At 38.4% G+C, this 20,854-nt stretch overlaps 1 protein-coding gene across 1 annotated transcript in view; it reads left to right on the top strand.

Annotated features, from left to right (window-relative positions):
• HHAT (hedgehog acyltransferase) overlaps window positions 1-20,530 on the top strand; it is a 122,883-nt gene extending 102,353 nt beyond the window's left edge. Inside the window, exons 10-12 of the mRNA XM_062571303.1 lie at window positions 4,587-4,788; window positions 19,902-20,046; window positions 20,508-20,530. Of these exons, the coding sequence (XP_062427287.1) occupies window positions 4,587-4,788; window positions 19,902-20,046; window positions 20,508-20,530 (370 nt within the window). The remainder of the gene's footprint in view (window positions 1-4,586; window positions 4,789-19,901; window positions 20,047-20,507) is intronic.
• The last annotated feature ends 324 nt before the right edge of the window (window positions 20,531-20,854 follow it).

The following is a 20,854-nucleotide window of genomic DNA, read 5'->3' as shown; positions in this document are numbered from 1 at the left end:
TTCCTTGCACATCTGTGGTAAATGTGTAACTTGCTTATGAGCTGTTAAGAAAATCTACTAATTTTATGTACTAATAGCCCCTAAACCGATATCTTTGAGCTTCTCCATGGATTTTCTATGATTAAAGATGAAAATAGACTTAAAACAAGATATTTACATAACTCCATTCTGTGTGTGGTACAGCAAATTAGCATACTTTACAGTAACCTTTTTGTATGTGCACATGAGTGCAAGAATGTGTACTTGCATGTGACAGGGTACGCCATGGGATGACGGGAGGCTGGAGGAGGATCCATCAACCTCCTGCATGTGAACTAGTAACACCTTCTAAGTAGTCTTCGCTACTAGCCTTTTAGTTTCTAATTGCAGTACAGAAGGACCATAGGATAGAATTTGGTTGGAAGACAATATTGGTAAGAAGGAAAAAAGTTGAGAAGCATGCCTGTGTATCAAGACATCAAATTGTTGTAGTCATTGCCCAATAATTGACATAAGGAGCCTAGAGAAATAAGGCGAAAAAGCAGAGCAACTACAATATTTCTCTTTTTTAATAGATTATAAAATTGCAATTTCTTTCTCTCAGATTTTATTGATTAGTGAACTGGAGGACAGAACTATTTACCTAAGGTACTATAAGGACTTCATTATTTTCCTTCACAATCCCAGTACCTTGTGTTCAAATATCAACTGTTTCTAATTATTGGAGATGCTGGATGCTACAATGAGTGCAAAGACTGTGGGCCCTCCTATAAGAATGGATAGACATCATGGAAAGGAAGATACTGCATACCAGTGGCATGCTTGTGTACCAAGCCATCCTCAGTTGAGTTTGACAGGTTCTTTGTATGTGTTTCTTTGGGCAGGTTTCTTGTATCTAAACGCAGGGAGATGATGCGTCAGTCACAGAATGGAAACATATGGCAGATAGACCTGATTCTAGCTTTCTTATGTGTCCAGAACTCTAACCTGAGTCCTGAGGAGAGCCAGGTATAGCAGCAGCTTTATGTCTTCCTTTTGGAGTTTTTGTTTCCTTCTTTCAGCTATTAGTATACATAATGTCTTATTCCTGAGCCAAAGGGGCACAGCATTTCATTTTACTCCAGGAAGCGTCTTAGGTTGACTCTATGTCAGAAGAAAGTGTCTAGTAGGTAATGTATTCTACTCTGCTTGTTCAGGATGTAATTGTTAGTTAAAATGTCCATGTTACCTACCGATAATACAGGAGTAATAATAGTTCTTCTGTCTTCTTGCCTAATAATGCTATTCATTGGTTTACTCTCCTTCATAGTTTTCTTTTCTTTAGCATAAATATAGCTTTCTTTTTGTAAACACATGGAAATTATTGAGAAATTAGATGCTAAGTTATCATATATGCAAAATGCATTTATAATGAAAAGTGCTCTTGTTACGGTGCTTTTCAAGACAATTTTGGTTATGTCAGAGTGCACAAAGTGGCTGGTGTGGAGGCAGGATCTTGCCCATGACTGCACATTGTCTGAATTGCCCACTTGCTTGCAAACAGGCCTGTCTATGGAAGAATGTAAAAACAAGTATAAAATGTAGGTATGATGTACATATGTGGTAAGGTGGCATACATATATATATTTTTTTTCCGATGTGGTCAAACCAAGGCTGATTCTGCAATGTAATAATAGGTTTGAACAATTCTTTTCTGTGTAGATAACATGAGGACAGACAGAATGTCTCTTCTGACTGCTTGAAAGAAATGACTCAAAATTGCCAGTGGATGCTCGGACAAGCAAAGGCACGAGCATGTGGTCCAAAGGCGGTTAGTGGCATGCTGACCAGAACACAAGAAATGTCAGACAGCCTTTTTCTGTTCCCTTCTGGTAGCTAGAAGGGGTGAAAGGAGGCTTTGCCTTCTGTCTTGGATTTTGCCACCTGCTATGAAGCAGAACCTCCACAGTACTGTATAGAAAGGTCAAAATGTTAATAAATATTTCATGACAGCATTTGACTTCTATGCTTCTTCAGGCAAGTCTTTACAAGGCTAGTGCAAGCAAACTTTCAATTACATGATGGCTGTGGGCCTCACTGAGAGCTAAAATTTCACTGCCCTTAAAACATTCACCATAATTTGAATTAGTGCTGCCCAATTAACTAACTGCTGTCATTAAACACTAAAAATCAGCAAATAGCCTATTTTTCTCTGCACCGTTCTCTGAAAGCTGTTCAGACCAAGCTAAACGGAGCTGCAGTAGCAGATGAGTATTGTGGTATTCCTGAACCAGTTACTGCCAGTGCCAGTGACAAGAGAAGCTGCTTGTGCTGACACATTGGCTGGCGTCTGTGCAACAGCTTCCGTTTTTTAGTGGGAGGAAAGGGACATCTTTCACGGCAAACCAGAGCTACTTCTGCAGCGCGGTGGATTTAACCCAGGACCTTATGTCATAGTTCAGGGAAAATATTTCCTCAGGGAGATATGTGCTCTCATGGATGGTGTCTGGGTTACTTTTAGATACTGTGTTTCAGTATCGACTCAGCGGAGGATGAGCTTTGCTGAGACTGGTGGTGTCAGCAAGGTCCGGTGTGGGGCTCCGCGGAGCGAGGCCGCGGGCTGCTGCGGAGCAGAGCGGCCAGCGCAGGCCGCCGCTGCCGGCCCGCCCACGGCTAGGTCGCGAGGCTAGCTGTGCGGTCCCAGCCCGCCGCCCGGAGAAGCAGCAAGGGAGCCTGTAACAGCAGCCCTTCCTGTACCCCCTGTCACACGGGGCTTCCTGGTTTTGAGGAGGAGGCGAAGAGTTGTGGAGGTGTCTCGTGGGAGGTGTCGAGCTGCTTTGGTCTTTCACTTCCCTGCTCCTTTAGGTAGAAGGGATTTATCGGGGTGTCTATGAAGCGTCTGGAACCGCGGAGCACGTGCCTGGGCTCTCTTCCTCCTCCTGTCGGACCCTAAGAAAGGCCCTGCAGGGCCTCTGGCTGTTTGCAGCGTGCTGAAGTAACCTCTCGCTGTTAGACCCGTTGGCCGCTGCCCACAGGGACTACCGACAGAAAAGAGCCGTGGCGATCGCAATTCCAGTATTTGTCTGTTATTGTCAAACTGTTAATGGTAGCGAGTGTGGGGGGGTGTCTGTGATGGGAACAGACTAAACCCCAGAAGAACATGGGAAGAGGAAAGAGAAGAAAACCACAATGTATATAGACAGCTATTGACATTAGTGCGTATTTATTCTCATATACTCGATAAAAATACGTTTAAACTGAAAATCACTGTAAATGTAATCTGATTTTCCCTGTAGTGAGTGGAAGGAAAAAAGTATATTGATGTTATGTCTAGAGAGAATTTGGAGTGTTTAAAAGTTTCTTTTGAATCACTTTTCCATTTGCCCTTTAATTACTCTCATCATCTAATTTACCCCTAATGCTGTGTTTTGTTGAATCCTAAGAATAAAAATAGAAGGCTATATTAATTTTCCTTTTAAATTTTTAAGGTAATATTTATCTCTGAAGCTGATTACCAGAGATAAAAATTTCTCTGGAAAAAAATCTTTTTATTATTTTACCGAGTGAGAGCGGTGTCATAGATCAGTACAGCGTGTGCTGCTGAAGAGAAGCAGGAGCGGCAGTAAAGAGAATTGCCGCTGGTGGGTCTCGGCGCGCTGCGTGTTCCGCACTGGTTCTCTTGAGCAGAATGGTAACTCCACCGCGTGCTGAGGTCCTTCAAAGGATCGACAGAAACATCCAGCTTCTTCCAAATCGGGACTGGGCAGCAGCCGGGCCTCATTCGGAAACGGCCGGAGGTGAGCGCAGCCCTCTGGCAGGAGAGCAGTGCAGTGAGCCGGTCCCTGCATCAGCAGAGGGTCAGCCTTGGCAATCCCATTGCTTCTGGAACTTTTACTGAACAAATACTGCTTTCTGAGCACTTACAATACGCAATTAAAGATTCAGTTTAAATACGGAAGATAACTGCATGAAGGGTGCTTCACTACAGGTTCATTTTTAATGTTTGGAACATGTGCTGTGTGGGTCGTTATGCAGACATGATCCTGGGAGGACAGTTCAAGAACTGGGTAGGAAATATTTTTAGTTAATATAATTTTTAATGTAAGTTCTAAAAAGAAAGAAATTATAAGCTTTTAAAAATAAAGCCACTATGAATGTGTTTACATTTCTGACATGCGGAAAACATTTTTGGGATTATGCCTATGTAATATGACTGTATATAATGTTTTAAATTTTACCACTATGTCTTTTAATCTAAATTTGTATGAGGTAGATTACATGTATTTTCTGTGTGTTTAAGCTGACCTATAACTACTTCGGTTTTCAAAAGTGAGTATTTGTCTTGCACAGTTTTGAGAATATAGTTTATCATCCACATTTGCCTAATACAGAGTTTTCTTGACCACAAAATAGTCTTTCTGCCAAATGGTATGTGCAAATATCTTGTGGAATGGTCTACATCTTTGCAGGAACTAGAGCAAGTCCTAGGGATATGGAAATAGAGAATGTCAGGTACTCAATCAGATTTGAGTTTTATGCTACTCCGTAAAATTATTTTGCAGCAGATGCTTTTCTGAGATTTTTATGAAAGCCCTAATAACACTACATGTCTATCATTTCACTTGCAGGTACATTTACATCCCAATGGGAGGATCTCAGGCTAGCATGCTGGGGATGCTCTTTTCCACAGCACTCACTTTTGCTTTTGTGAGCTATTGGCACGGAGGCCAGAGCTACCTTTGGTACTGGGGGACTCTGAACTGGCTCGGAGTGATTGTGGAAAATGGCGTCAAGAGGCTGCTCTCTGTTCCATTTATTCAGCACTTAACTGTAAGTTGAAACTCTTTTCACTTCGTCTTCTTGTTTTCCTGGCTTTGTGCTCTGTTGAAGTTACTGGTTTGGTATTAACCTCGGTTAGAGTTCACCAGTTAGTATTTCCACCCCCCCCCCCCCCCCCCCCCGCCGTTTGAGGTAAGCTGTGCAATGAGAACTTGGCAATGGATTAGTTAGGCAAACACTAAAATGTGAGCGGGCTTAAAGGCTTCCTGTGCAATTCTAGAGTAAACAAGTTTGTCAATATATGGTTAAACAGGAGCTAATTTTAATACATGTATTATGATTTCGCTCAGGATGGCCTTAAAATATGAATCCTCACCAAAATTAGGAATTTACTTAGCTAACCAGGTGTCTAATGGACAAATGGAGGTGTAGCAGCTGTTTGCATCTGGGAACAAACTTACGCTGGGAATCTTATGCCACTAAAGAGTCAAATAAAGAAAATTTTATTTTACCCTTGAAGACCTCTGATATTTTCACTTTACTTATAGTTTAGACCTCTGTGCTGTCATTTTAAAAGGAAAAAATTGCCTTTAGCATGCAGTCATATGCAAAAAACTGTTTGAATTTTGATGGTCATTTTAGTCTGCAGATTTGCTCAGTATTAAATCCCAAATCTTCTAATAACTGTAAGAATAAATAATTCCTATAAGTAATTTCCTTAGAAGTGACAAATGCCCAGAATTCTTACTCCTCTGCAATACTGTGATGGTGGTGACTCATTTTCCAATCTGATGAAATGCTAATGCTGAATTAGTTATCATACTTATTCTCCATTCCCCCTCATCCCTTTCAGGTTTCACTGTTGTGGCATCCTGTGTGTGGCAACTGATACAGCTAAGTAATTTACTAGCCAGTAACAGGCAGTGCTACGTTAAATATTCACCCGTCCATCACTGTGAAATTGGTGAAAGTCTGGAGGCTGCCTTTTTCCTTTCTCAAGAATGAATTTGTCAGATCTATTAATCTGTTCTCTGGGAAACTGAATTTCATCATCTCACCAGCTGCATAGATTTGTTACTGGACTGGAGAACGACATGGTTTCTCAGGCATCCAGCTTTATGGGGAAAACATAGGTATAGATTCTTTCTGTGCTTGATATCACTGTTTGAGAAATTAGAAGAGCTCTAGGGAATTAAGTGCTCAAATGCCATTGAAATGAGAAGGATGTGGCATTATGAAGGTGGGGTTGTGTGTGTTGGATTAATGACATGTAGTTCTAATTACAGCTAGTCAGTGCTGGAAACAGTGTTCATTTTTACATAAATTAAACCCCTAAATATAACCAAGTGCCTTTCCCCCTTTTCCTCCTCTGCACTTTCATCAAGTGTTGTTAACGGCCTAGCCAATATCTTCCAAGAATCTCTTGTTTCCCACATCTGTTTGGAAACATGGCTGTAGGCCTTTCTTAGAAGATAATTCTTTCCCTGAAATACTTTGGAAGACAACATTTTTAGTATGAGTAGTGTTGGTGTGTGAATTATTTCCCATCATAATGAATAAAATGGTTCATCTGAGTTAGTAAATCGGGCAGGTCTTGCTGCATGTGATTGTGGTTGAGTCATGCTTTGCCTTGTGTCTTTGAGGTTGCTCTACAACAATGCTCGCTAGAAGCTTTGCCATCTACCCAGTGCTGCTCCCCCCTCACTCTTCTCTCAATACTTGTTTTCTTCCTGGAAGTTGACACTGGAGAGCAGATGAGTAGTTGAACCCTTTCTTATCAAGGGATGGAGTGTGTGATATTCTGTAAGAAATACAACTTCCATAGAAAATTCACTGTAACCTCCCTAATGATGTTGTCTCATGTAAGTTTCTTTTTTTCTCTTATCATCTGGCTGTTGTTACTTTTGGAAGCATTCCCATATTACTGGCTTAGGGAGAGGTTCACTGCAAGCCCAGTCACAGTGGCTTTGAGAACCTCATTTCTGGGTGAGGATTTTTCACTTAGATTTCATCTGCTGACAGACTAAAGTCTTCTGCAGGCTTGTGCTTCACTCACTCACTGTGTTACCTCTTGCTATTTTTGAAAAGGAAAGTTTTTATTTTTTGTCCCCAAAATAGCAGATGAGTTTCTGACTAAATACGAAGAACAGATTTGAGCTTTTTTTACCCACTGTGTTTACCAAAGCTACTCCTATATTGTTGTTACAGTTGAGTTGCAGAATTTAGTTGAGCTAGTTGGTAAAACAGATTTTAAAAAATAAGTTAAAGAACAAATTGATTTTAAATTCTACTTGTTTTTAAAATGAATAGATCACAAAACATATGAATTACTTTAAATGACTTCTTTTTTGTCTATGTATTCTTTTACTTTTCTTGCAAAAGAAAGATTAAAAAATCTAAAGCGCATTTGGTTTTTGTCTGTCACTAATCTTTGTATTGACTAAGAATTTGTATAAAAAGGATTGGGCGCATTTATACAGATTTTGTGATAGTTTAAAGCTCAACACCTCAAACATGACACAGTATGGGCAAATAACACTTTTGCAGCTTTAAGTTCAGTCTGACAGTTTTTGAGTGGCATCTCAGGCAAATTGAACTGGCGTGAACAAGGAAGCATGAACATTATTCATGAAAAGTAAAATCAGTGTATAAACAAAAATCTCCTCAGTAAATTCTCTGACCTGAAAAGCCTGACCTGTAGCTTTTCATTTTTATTGGTTTCAAACAGTGCCTGGCTTCCTGATTCCAACTCTAAAAAAGCTGATGTTGCTTCTTGTGTAGTTTGCAGCTTCCATTGCTTAGAACTTCTTTGAGATTCACTGAGTGCTGCTGTGAGAAGCTGTCCTCGTGTCTTGTCTTTTCCTAGAGACTACTACTTTTAGATATTAGTAAATTAAAGCTAAATTCAGTAATATTTTAATCTTTCTCATCAAAGCACTGTATTTAAAACAATAATCATTACTGTGCAGCATAAACTAAGGTGTACTAGGAACTTTGTTTTAAACTGGGGAATTTTCACTGGATTTTGTCCGTTCTTCTTTGTTTTTATTTTTTCGTGAAATATTTAGAGCCATACTGAGCAAAGCAGTGTTTTATTTCACTGATGTTGTATTAATTTCTTACACATGAACAGACACCGCAGTGATAACTCATTGAAAATCAGTGACAGAATTTGCATTGACTTCTAATAAATAATGGGTCAGATTTTTGAAAGGAAATGCTAATGTCTAAGATTCTTCCAGTGATTTCAGTATTTTCCTCTCCTCCTTTTCCTTAAGGAAAACAAAATACAGATCTTCACAAGACATTAGCTCTTGGTATAAAAATCCTTTTACAATGATTTAAAACTCAGAATAGCTGACATCTTGAAATTAATGGATTTTTTTAAAGGAAATATTTAGAAATTATCCAAAAGAAAATATAGCAAAGAGGATGAAGTTGGTGAATTGTTAAATTTAATGTTTTGATCTCAATTGAAACAGTACAATTTATCTTAGTTTCTTGACAGTAAAGTAAAAACTTGTCATTCAGTCTAGTGAGATTTTTTTTTAATTAAGTGGGACAGAAAGATCTCTCTTCTAAAAATCACACTGTAATAAATTTCTTGTTTAATATCTCATTTCTAGCTTTATTTAGTAAAGAACTAAATACACCATAATTCAATTTAAGAAATCAATTGATTTTAAGCATGGCTTATTTTAAAGTAACTTGTACTATTCCTTCAAGTTTTTGTTTTCTGAAAGTATGAAAACACTCTGATGTCTATATTTTCTTTTATGGCTTGGACAAGGTACACTAATTAAGTTTGTTTCAGTGCACTGTAATCATTCTTCTCCTCTATCTAAAAGAAGAAACATTTTGTATAATGATATATGTGCTTTTGCTTGGTGTGTTAGATCTTTTTTCTCTTGGAATATGAATTCCATGTATTTGTCCCTATAGTTACGTGTCACTGTTGTACCAAGTATCAGAGACATGGTCATTGATTATTGGTACTTTGATCTTTGCACAGAATAGCATTTTAGAAGTCTTTTAAAAAGTTGAAAGTTGTAAAGTTTTTTTTATCTATTTATTTCCCCTGTTTCTTTTACTTAGAGCATCAAAAATTCTATAGTTGTTCATAATAAATTATGCAATGATCCTGCTGACAGTGGACTGGAGATGGAAAGATAATCACTGGTGAACCTAAAGGATGTGGTTCTACAATCAACTAAATTTATCTTAACAGCTCACTGCTATTGAAATCAGAAAAATTTTATTTCCTCCTTTCCTACATCCTCCTGCACTCTTTCTTGCTGGCATCTTTGCTTTCTTTCCTTTGGTTATTTTATTGCTGGGCAGTGAGATGATTTGCTCATGGAGAGGAATCTGAAAGGCTCCTGAAACAGTACAAAGTAAGAGTTGAAAGCTTAGGAGTGGGAGTGGGATAGGAGGAGCTGGTACGCGGAACCTCACCCTTACAAACGTATATAAGCGGTGGAATAAATAAGTTGAGCTCTCCTGTTCAAAGTCATCGGGACAAAGAAGACAACTGGGTTTTGCTGCAGCAGTCACTTAACCCTATATTGGAGCTGTAGTATAGCTTAGTCAAGTTAAAGACTCCTGCGAATTTCACAACCAGGTCTTACGTACGTTGAGCAAAATAATAACTATCTCATTAAATGGCATATTTCTTTTTGGAAATATAACTTCCTTTAAGCTCATGAGATGAGCTAAATTTAAAATTTCTTTCTGCAGCTGTCTGAGGCAAGATCTGGCCAAACATTTTAGAGCTCATTCGAGGGAAGTATCCTGAGCACCTTACAAGATCAGATCTTCGATAAGATCTCTGTAATACATAAAGACCCTGCTCAGCTGTTCTTCAGCACATAATAGGCTTTGATCTTTATTTTGCTTTATTTGCTGGAAAGAATGCTTACCTCACTGGTTTACAAATGTCAGGAGACTGGCTGGTCTTTTCTCCTTTACTAGTAATTTTATATAATTCCTGAATGTCTTTATTGCCACATATTCATTCAACTAGTTGACAGGCATTTCCAATGATACTTTCTTCTTAACCTCTTCAGTGTTTAGTTGTGATAGGTTTGTCTCTGAGAATCTGTAAGAACATAAGGTGAGGTAGCTGAATAAAATACCTTAGGTAGACTCTTACTCCTTAGTACAGAATTGTTTTTTGAGGTATAAGTATCACCCATGATGGCAAACCCCAGACCAATGCTTCCCTGGGCTTGGCATCACACTCTAAAGAGCAAATAGTATGCATCCTGCCGTCAGGGAGGAGAGACCCAAGAGTGTAATGCTCTCAAGCTGGGACACCTCCCACAAACACACACCTTGATGTCAGCCACATCACTGGCCTAACCAGAACTTGCTACTCTCCAGAGTAAATGTACTGTGACTCAAAATCAATATGAATTCCTTTTCCTAGATGTGAACATTAGCCAGACCAGACTTTTAACGACTGATGTTACATGGTCTCTGGAAGCAATATCAAGGTGGGTGAAGCTGCTGTTTCATACTGAGCTGCTGAATGACATTCAAAGGTGAATCTGGGCAAAGCATGTTCCAGTCTGATGTAAGAACAGCATTACAGGTGGCTAACGGTAGCACTTCATGTTAATGCTGGTGATGCATCCTAATTTTTTTTCCAGTGGCTAATAACCTTGCCAGACTATAAGTCCGAGTCAAATAACTCTTGCCCCATTTCTGGTTTTGCTTGATTTTTTGCTTTCTCTCCACACTCTCATTGTAAAGGTTTCTTTGTCTTCATGGAAGTGGATCACAACACAGTGACAGAGCCCTACCAAAAACCCGTGTGCGTGCAGACACACAAACACACACATGCGTGTGCATGCCCTGACTCTTGTGCTTTTTACTTAGGGAACTTCTTGTCCCAGGCTCTATAACAAAGACTGAAAGCCTAGTATGTGCTGTCTTGTGTCAGGGACAAACATATGTTATGTGATACAGGCTTTAATACAGCAAATGACAAATGCAGCTGATATAAGATTTCAGAGATAATATTCTTTCTGTCATTTCCTGTCTTTTGAGTGCTAGCATTTTTTTTGGTCAAATCTGTGTGAAATATTAATTACTTTTGATGCCAGCCAACAGAGAAGCTTTTGTAATTTTTCATCTTTAACTAGATGATTGCTGCTCTGCTTCAGATAGCAATGTCAGCTGGGAATCCCCTCACAGTAGCTGCTCTGTTGCCATAACAAATAAATGTTCCTCCCACCTAGCAGCATTATTTACTTCCTGTTTTGTTTTGGACACATCAGGCAGTTTGCTGGTGCTCAGGCCATAATGCAATTTGAAGAGCAGGTAAACCATGCTACAGAGTGAAGAGAAGGCAGATGATGCTACTTGTGCACTTCTCTTTTGCTGTTGCATTAATACAGTCTCTCTCTGTTGTTCACCTTAAAAATTAGTGCAGACAATAGATCTCAGCATTTATGGAAATACAAGTTAAGATCACTGAAGTGTTAAGGAATGGTTGCATTCTCCTGTTGTTCAAATGTGCCTTTCGGAGCCTTATGCAGTAATGCACAGCATAACTCTGAACTACAGAACCTTGCCATGTGGAAAATTACTTCTATATTTGCTGAGAATGTTTATCAGGTGTCTCCATAGAGATTATTACTAGGTGTGTTTTTGTTTATTAACAATTTCACAGTGGCTGTGTCGGAAGGCCGTAAGGGCAGGATCCCATATGCAAAATGCTGCACTAATGATTAGTGAATTTAATTCCTGTCCCATTTTGTTTAGAATTTAAAAGGTGAAAACATTAAAATGTGAACAAGGGAACTGAGGGAATCAGAATGAGCAAACTAGAGACCAGAGGAACAACAATAATGATGGCAAGGATGTGAACATGGGGAAGGGTGCACAGCTCAGCCTAGAAGCTGTCCTCCTCAGTGAGAGGTTAGGCACATTTATAGGAATATATGCAGTGCCATTACTTTGTTAAATTCACTGCCTTAAATGAAAAACAAGAAAGAGGATGGCATATTTGAATGCTGTTCATTTAGCACTTTTAACAAGCTGACACTTTTAAAAAGATTGTTGTTTGGGCAGGTTCTTTTGGGCTGAAGAGGAAGTATAGAAGCAAGTACAGAAATTGACTTCTGTGTATGTAAAACTTCCACATATGCATCTTTAAGTATAGTGCATAAATACCAGCTGGTAGGAGACTTTCTTCAAACATAAGTGGGGTTGGCTGTTTGCTGAGAGATGCTATAAATACAGATCTTTTGGAAAATCTAAAAATGAACTAGTGCTAGTGCAAGACTGCGTTTGGTTGAGTGACTGTTTAGTAAGACAGCAATAGAAATGAGTATCTTCTCAAATACCATATATAGCGTTTATTCCCAAATTCAGAAACACGTTCTATTTGTGAAAATAGATCTTAACTGACAGCTGCTTGATTTTAATTGTGTGGTCCTCTCTTTATAGGAGTGATGTACTGTCTGTAGGGAATTACTGGTTGGTTGTGTCATCCTGTCTCTTTGAAAAGTGTTTTCAGTTCTCTCTTTCCCTTGTGAACCTTCCAGGAGCTAATCTTTACTTTTGCTTTTAAAATAAAATATATACCTTGAAAAGCAAGAGGAGATGACCTTGGGCCATAATTAAACTGGGGGAGAAGGAAGGAACATCCACACCAAAACAAATTGCCAGAAAAATTAAGTGAAGAGAAGTAAAGAGGACTGAGTCTGGGTTAGAGCTAGATGAAGAATGGAGCAAATGGGAATGATTTCCATGACTACTGAAGAGTACAGTTGTGACTGCAAGGTGGGCAGAGAGGGTCAGATACAGGTGGAAAGAGTCACTCAAGGTTCATAAGGGGTTATATGAATATGCATACCTGGCCTGATGGGAGTTTGGTCAGTGTGTAGTTTCACACACTGGGCCTGCTACTGCAGACTCTGCTGATCACTGACTCCTTGCCAGGTCTTCCACAGGTGTTCTCTCTTCTCACTACAACAATATATCATATATACAATATATCTTGATAGGAAATTAAATATATCCTTTTCCTGGGGTAGCTGTGGATGGATAAGATCTGGTAGCTCTTCTAGTCCACTTTCCACTTGCAGACCTGTTCCTTCTCTTGTTATTGCTATAGCTCTGGTTATTCCACAATTTGGGGTTGGGGAGAATGAGACTATTTCATAAATGGATATTTTGCATGGGTATTCTACCTAGGTTTTTTTTGTTTTGTTTTGGTTTGGTTTTTTGCTAAGTTCTGTGGTACCATCTCTGCTATTACCTTATTCAGTATCTGTGCAGGATTAGCAAGATTAGGTATTATCTTGACATGTCAACCTCTCATCAGCTGCCCTTCCATTTTTCTTGCTACTCTTTAAGCCCAGTTTCTACTAATATTTTATTGGTAGCAGATATACTCCCTCTCTTTATTTCTGCAGTTTCCCCAAACCACTTTTGTTACTGATACACATTGACAATGTATGCTAACAAATACTTCTTAAAATTGCCCTCCTCGGATGCACCCCATCTTCATTTTTACTGCTCATTTTAAAGATTAAATAAATCAATGTCCTATTTGGCAGAGCTCTGTCACAATTTTCAATCTTTCCTCCAGCCCATCTGCTACCCCAGCTGCTCAGTCACACCCTGCCCTCCATTTTCAGTGCACCTAACTGTACATAGATAAAATAGCCAATAACTGTTAGTCAGAAAGTATCGCTTCTCTTCCCACTGTCCCATCTGCTCCTCGTTCTCTTTCAGCTTTTTACCTGTGCTCTTGTTTTTGTGCTATGCCATTATTTTTGGCAAATGGCTGCATTGTGGTTGACCCAGATTCAAGGGATGCTTTGAGGTTTGCCCTCTTCTGTTAATGGGGGTGCTTACCAGAGTTCAGAGATGGAGTTTGAAATGCTGGCCTATCATTTATCTAAGAATATTTCCTGAAAGAAGATACTTAGTAGTGTGTAGAAGGTCAACTGGATGCTCTCTATTGCTTCTGTAGATAATTAAATTAATATTGGTCTTACCCTTTGGTTATAATGCAGTGAAGAGTGAAAACTAAAGTTCATAGCCTTAGATTGCATTGGTAAAAGGAACACCAAATGAGCAATTTTTTTTCCCACAGGAGTTTACCTGATACACATAATTTTCCTGATATACCTGTGCCCCTCTAGTCTTATTGCAGTAACTGAAACTCAACACATTCCCCCATATCCCATTTTTTTTCTTGTGAACTTGTATATTCATCAGGCATTGCAAAGACTATTTCCTTTAATTTTTCATGGAATGAAGTAAATAGAGATTACATTACATTAACTTTTAAACATTGCTTTTAAACATAATAGGAACATTCAGTAAATTAAAAGATTTGAGCTTTAATAATCTTAAGTGGCATCTGTACTCCCCACTCATACACTGGCAGTGGAGGATAACCTAGGGATTAAGTTTTATATTCACCATAGTTATTTTGCTTATTTGCTTCAACACAACAATAGTGCTGTGTATGGTCCAAATGTTATATTATTTAAAATTATTATGAATAAGTTGGCTGATTGGGTTAGGTGGAAGAGGATGAAATCTGTAGGCCAGATAGTAAGTATCATACTTTTAAAAATGACAACTCCACTAAAGATTTTAACTCTTTAAAAAGCAAAGGAAGATGAAAATAGAATAATGTACTATGCAATATTGCGGTTTGTAATATCAAGCCACTCTGGTCATAGTATCTGACAGACTTATTCCTCAGTGCATATGTTCCCATGAAAAATATTCAATTGCTTCTCTAAATTTACCTGCAATCTTATTTTGCTTGGATTATCAAAACTCTGGAAGAGTAGTTCAAAAAGAAAATAAAAGTTACGAATAGCTGTTTTCCTCCATGAGCACGCACACTTCTTTAAATTGCCACAAAATTAATTCCCTTACATGAGACTTGTTAAAGTGCTGTAGGTATGAGCAAGCTTGATAAAATCACTGACTTTATATGGAAGTTTGCTCTAATCTGTCCCAGTGCAGTCATATAAAGAGGTGTGTTGTGAATGCATCATGAATAGATATTTTCCATCTTCCAAGCACTTGCCGAGAAGTTACCAGCTGATCTCTGTCAGCGGAGGCTACTTGCCCTTGTGCAACCCTGTCATCAAGCTGAGTTTGCAGCTTGGCAGAAAATGTGCATCCCAGTTCCTCAGCCCAGCCCAAAATAGTGTGATGTGTGTAACCCGCTCCCGGAACATGTCTGCCAGCTGCTGCAAATGAATTCAAAAGACCTGTGAAGAAAGAGCATTTGGGACCTGTCAGATTAACCATGGTACCACCACTATTCCTAGAAGAGTTAAAAGAATAAGAATCCATGCCTTAGGAAGTTGTAGGATTTGGTTACTGATAAAACAGTGGGGAATATCTTTCTGTATAAGAAGACTTCATCTTGATGTTTTATATAGAACTTCCTGGGTTTTGACTGTTACATAGATTATCGTACTGGGTTTGTCCCCATCTTCCGTATTGAGGGATGATTTATACTCAACAGTATTCTGCAAAGTATTTTCTGAGTTATTTCCTTACTATGAAGTGTAAATGCCTGTTTGGAAAAAAAACATATATATAGTCACTTAATTTCATCTCTCTGTGCCATTCAGTAGTATCATTATAGACCAGTGTTGTATATTAGTGAAAATGCAAATTTATTGTTGATAAGCTGTAGCTCGTTTTGGACAGAAGTTTTTCTAAATGGTGCTGTGCTGTCTAAGGCCCTTATCCTGCCTTGTTTGTTTGTTTCATGCTGATATTGATGTAATTGCCCTGCTATGTAACTAAGAACAGGAATATTTTCTGTCACATCCTTTGCAGTCTGACTTCAGACTTTTACTGTATCTTTTTTTTTTTTTTTTAAGCTTGACTCAGATGTCTCTCTCTCTCTCTCTCTCTTTTTTTTTTTTTTTTATCCTGACTCAAAATTCTAACTTAAATAATCTATTCTGGTACATGTCAGTAAACTATTTTTCTCCAGAAACAATACTATACAAACTTCTTACTTCTGGCATGGTTTTCATTTAAAGACTTAATATGACATGCATATTTAACAGGAAATGGATTTAAGAATGTGAAATTTTGGCCTGTGCAAATCCTTTTCGTCCCATCTTCTCCTGTATTTCCCAAATACATACACAAGCCTTACTGTTCAAGTTACATTGTTACTTGATAACATAATTTATTTTTGTAAGATGAATATGAAGGCTGAGTTGAGAAAGATGTAACAGTAGCCAATTTTACTTGCAGAGATAGATTTTTCCCAGCATCTGACCAAGTGTTATCTGGGGCTGATTTACAGCGGGAACTGGACTGGATTAGCAGCTTGGATTCCCTTCAAGTCAGGGAAAGGTGGCCTGAGCCAATCTTTGTAAGTCACCTCCTATATGACACTGCATACCTCCAAACTGAGTATTTTGATAATACGTCTGATTTTTGTGTGCTTTAAATGCTACAGTCCATTTATTTCATACTAGAAAAAATAAGTGCTGAAAGTAAAGTACTGATACTAGATTACAAATAAAACAGAGCTTTGAGGAGGAATGCAAATCTAAGGTTTTCAGCCAGGCAGCCACAGCTTCATTGTTGTTTTAACACTGGGTGCTCTTTTACTGCTCTGGCTGTATTTCCTACACAAAAAGGGGAGAGAGAAAGAAACAGCAGTAACTTCTAGAGAAACAGCACAATCCACAGCAGCTGCTGGTATCAGGAGGATGTCTATGGCCTGGTGGTTTGAGCCTTCCTTCTGGAAACAAAGGTGTTGATTCTCCTTATTTATTGGGGTTAGGTTTAGCTCAGTTGGTTAGAGCAAGATGCTAATAATGGCAGGGTCACAGGTTCAGTCCCCGTACAGGCCCCTCGTTTGAGGGTTGCACTAGACGATCTCCGGAGGTCCCTTCCAACCTTACCAGTTCTCGGGGGCAGATTTAGCTCAGTTGGTTAGAGCGTGGTGCTGCTAATGCCAAGGTCGTGGGCTCAGTCCGTGTATGGGGCTACGCTGAGGATTGGACTAGATGATCTCCAGAGATCCCTTCCAACTTTACCATTCTATGATTCTATGATTGTTGCAATGGGACATATTGTTAACAGCATGAAATAGCATAATGAAGACTTGTGGGTATGGATTTTTTTTTATTTGTCTGCTTTGATGAAAACAACTTGCTGTTTATTCAGAAAAATCTACATGCTGGTAGATACTTAAATCACAGATGTCATTACTGATTATCTAGACTAGCCTCAGCCCTTTTTCTTGTGTAAATTAATGCTTTGAGTGTATTAATTTAAGCACAAAGGCTGCTCAGGTACTTTCCTATTCTTTTCTGGATGATATGAGATGTTTAAAGATTTTTTTTTACTTTTGTTGCAGTTGAATAAAAACTGCAATAACATCAAAGACTCTCAAGAAAATCTGTACTGCTTTTGGATCAATGTCTAGCAAAGCCAGTGGAAATTAGCTACAGTCCTGAAGTGGTTTGGTGTTTGTCTAAACTGCTTCTATCTTAAAGGACTCCCTTATACCTTATAAATGACCAAAGGCTTTTATGGTCTGTGCTATAGACAACTTGTACTATTTAATGTATAGCACTTTTGTGGAGGGTGCAGAGCTTTTTTAACTTGTCATACTGTTTATCTTAGTCATACTTCTTTGAGTCACAACACAGGCAGACCTCAGACTTACCAGGTCTAATCAGTACCTCAGTGGAAAATGCAGTCAAATTGTAGCTGTCTGATGGATTGCCCATCTCTAACTCTACAGTTAGATTCTCTTTTTTTCCTAACTGGAACTGTTTATTTCTCTGTGCATTTGATGGGTAGACAAAGCAAGAGTGAAAAGTAGATCTGATAGTAGGATATGCACTATAAATAAGGCACAGCTCAATCAGAATTAACGAACATGGTGTAAGAACAGGGGAAGTTGGGATACTCAACGCAAAAGGTCAAAATGACCTTGATTATTAACATGGATTTAGTAGCAAGATTTTGAAAGTTTTGTATGTGTGTATACAAGTAAGCATTCCAAAAAGGCTGATATTCTGCTCTGTGGGGATACCCATTCATATAGTACATCTTGGGAGAAATATCCTCCACCTATCTGAGAACTGAAGAAGAACATCTTGGAAGTCTTTGGGCAGCTTTGGGGATGCAGGGCGCTAGAAATGGAAGAAGTTGTTTCTATAAGTAATTGTCAGTGTCTATATATTATATTCTGTACACTTTCCTTGTGAGGCCCTAGCTTTACTCCAGAGTTTTAGAAGAAAAATATCAGTCTCTGTTTTCATAGAATATTTTTGCTAGAGTTGTATGGAAATTTGGTTATTATTGTTTTGTATATACAGATTGATAGAGAGTTATTCTTCCTTGAAGAATATCTATCCATGTTTTTGTGCTGACTCAGACTGATTCATACATTAGATGTAGTTCCAACTGTGGCTAATATTCAATTTACCAGAGATGTACTTTACAATAATGTGCAAAAACTGTGTTTTTATGCTTGTAACTGTCATTTATTTGAAGTTTTGTGACTTTATAATCTAGCAATTGAAACCTTTGTTTTGATGTTTACAAAACTAGCAATGTAATTCTGTAGGAGTATATTTTTAGGTCTGTTTTGAGCATGTGCATATGTTGTTTCAAGTATCTCAGCATGAATTCTAGTCTGGCTGCAGCTATTAAAGATTAATTGCTACTTTCTTTTTTTTCTTTTTTTTTTTTTTTATTTTTTTGATTCTGCAATAACAAGCCTTTTTTTTCCCCTGCAACATCAGCATTTAGGATGTGGAACCTCCTTATACTGTCTTTAGCTCCCATGCCCTGGCAAACATTCACCTCTTTGCAAGAGGCACTCAGTCTTTTGCAGATTCAGGCACTATGTAAAGAGGCATTCAGCCTGGGGATATGATGAACAAGATATTTTTCTCTATGCAATATTATATTCAGAAAATATTTCCCATGATGTACTATAATGCTGGGTTATTATTCATGCTAACAACTGAAGATTGAAGAAGACTAAAACTTTCTTACCCTTCTTTTACCACCTTCCTGCAGCATCCCTGCTGCACTTATGCCTCAGGTGATAATGCAAAATATAGATGCATATGGTAGTATTTGATGGAGAGAGATTTGCATTATTTGCATCACAGCATGAATTTATTCTCAAATATGAGCAATATTTGTAATGAAAAATTTTGGATTGCATGTTTATTTATGTCGCTTTTATATTGAAATATCTGTTTATTAAGAGACTGATTCCAACAACTAGTTCTGATCTAACTCTAGAATCTTTCGATAAAGTCTTATTAATCAATCAAAGCATTAACGACTTTCTTTTAAGCTGTTTGTTTTGTAAGTGCTTTACTGCATATTGGAATTTGTTGGGTAGTATTATCCACACAAGGAGAATGTTGATACTGTTTACGTTCATCAACACCATTCATCAAGGATTACATTTAGTAGAAAAAGAATTAAAACATGGAACATACAGAACAGTGTCCAGTTCTGGGCTCCCCAGTTCGAGGGAGACATCAACATACTGGAGTGAGTTCAACAAAGGGCTGTGAGGTTTACCTGGAGGAGAGAAGGTTCAAGGGGCATCTTATCAACGTGTATAATATCTGATTGGGGGGAGTAAAGACAAGTGATCCATACTCTGCTCTATAGTATCCAGAGAAAGGACAAGAGACAAAGGGTACAAAGTATAATACAAGAAATTCCATTTAAACATAATAAAAAAATTTGTTTTACTGTGGAGGTGCTCAAGCACTGGACCATGTTTTCTAGATACATTGCGGTGTCTCCACCTTTGGAGATACTCCAAACTCAGCTGGACACGGTTTTGAGCGGCCTGCTGTAGCTGACCCTGTTTTGAAGAGGCAGGTTGGACTAGGCAATCTGCAAATGTTGCTTCCTACCTCAACTGTTACATGGTTCTATGATTCTACACTGCTTTTAACTACAAAATCCTACCCAAATTTTAATGGCATCAGTAGGAGATCATCCAGATTTGTTTAAAAACTTCAGGATATGTTCCGTAATGATTTGAACTTCTGTATAAATGTTGTTTTTCATAACTACCATGTCTCTTCTAACATTGCTTGCACTCATTTTATTGCAAAATCAGGGGTTGTTAACATCTACCCTTTCTTGTCCCTCAGGATCGTTTCTTCTCACCAAGAATTTGTCGTCGACTTCATGCTGTCCTGGCATCTGTTTGCACTTCGATGTTGATTTTATCAAATTTAATATTTCTTGGAGGAAATAAAGTTGGAAAAATCTACTGGAATAGGATCTTTATGGAAGGCAAGTTTATTTTTTATGTGCTCCCTAGATAATTGAACTTTCCAAAAATTACTGGATTAATGTGTGCTTATCCAGGTTCTTCTGTCAATGTACCTACACTAATTTGTCAGAAACTTTTTTTCAGTTCCTGTTCAGAACCATCAAAAGTTGGTCTGACAAAATCTAAATACAAGCTATGCGACTACAAAGCAATGTTGCATTTCTCCCATCAAAACTAGGAAGAACGTTATCAGGTTTCTCTATCAGGGAAAGCACTGAAGATCAAATAATGAATGTGTGAGAAGTTGGCCAGGTTGGATTTTCTTTCTGTACTACCTTTGATGTCCATCAGTAAGAGTAAGTGTACTAAAGCCAACGCCATAGACTCTGTAGAAAGGTAGTGAGTGAGATATGTATTGAACATAGGCTGTCATATAGCAGAGCTGAACAATTTTTTTTCTTTTTTATAGTGTATCTTTCAGGTTTGGAATTTTCTGAATATTGAGATCAGGGTTTAAGGACATGGAATTTAGTGACAATTTCAACTTGGAAGTGTTGTTGAATAAGCAGTTATGCAGGGTTGTGTTGTGAGCTGAATCAGGGAATAAATCCAGCTTCCCCCTATCCCCCCGAGTTAAATTTAAGTAGGGCCACTTCCCTTCTTAGATTCTAATTGCTGTTGGAGCCCCACATTGTCAAACAAAGGTCTTGTGGACGAACATTTCTTCCTTACCAGGGAAGTTCTGATAGGCTTCTGCACCCCGAAACTCTGCCCTGCAAAGACCATGGCCGTCTCTTGCTTCTTTATGCAGTGTTTTCTTCTCTTATT

Source organism: Rhea pennata, chromosome 3 (genome assembly GCF_028389875.1).
Source record: "Rhea pennata isolate bPtePen1 chromosome 3, bPtePen1.pri, whole genome shotgun sequence".
NCBI lineage: Eukaryota > Metazoa > Chordata > Aves > Rheiformes > Rheidae > Rhea > Rhea pennata.
The sequence above is the reverse complement of the archived record's forward strand: the minus strand, read 5'-3'. Positions and strand labels throughout refer to the sequence as shown.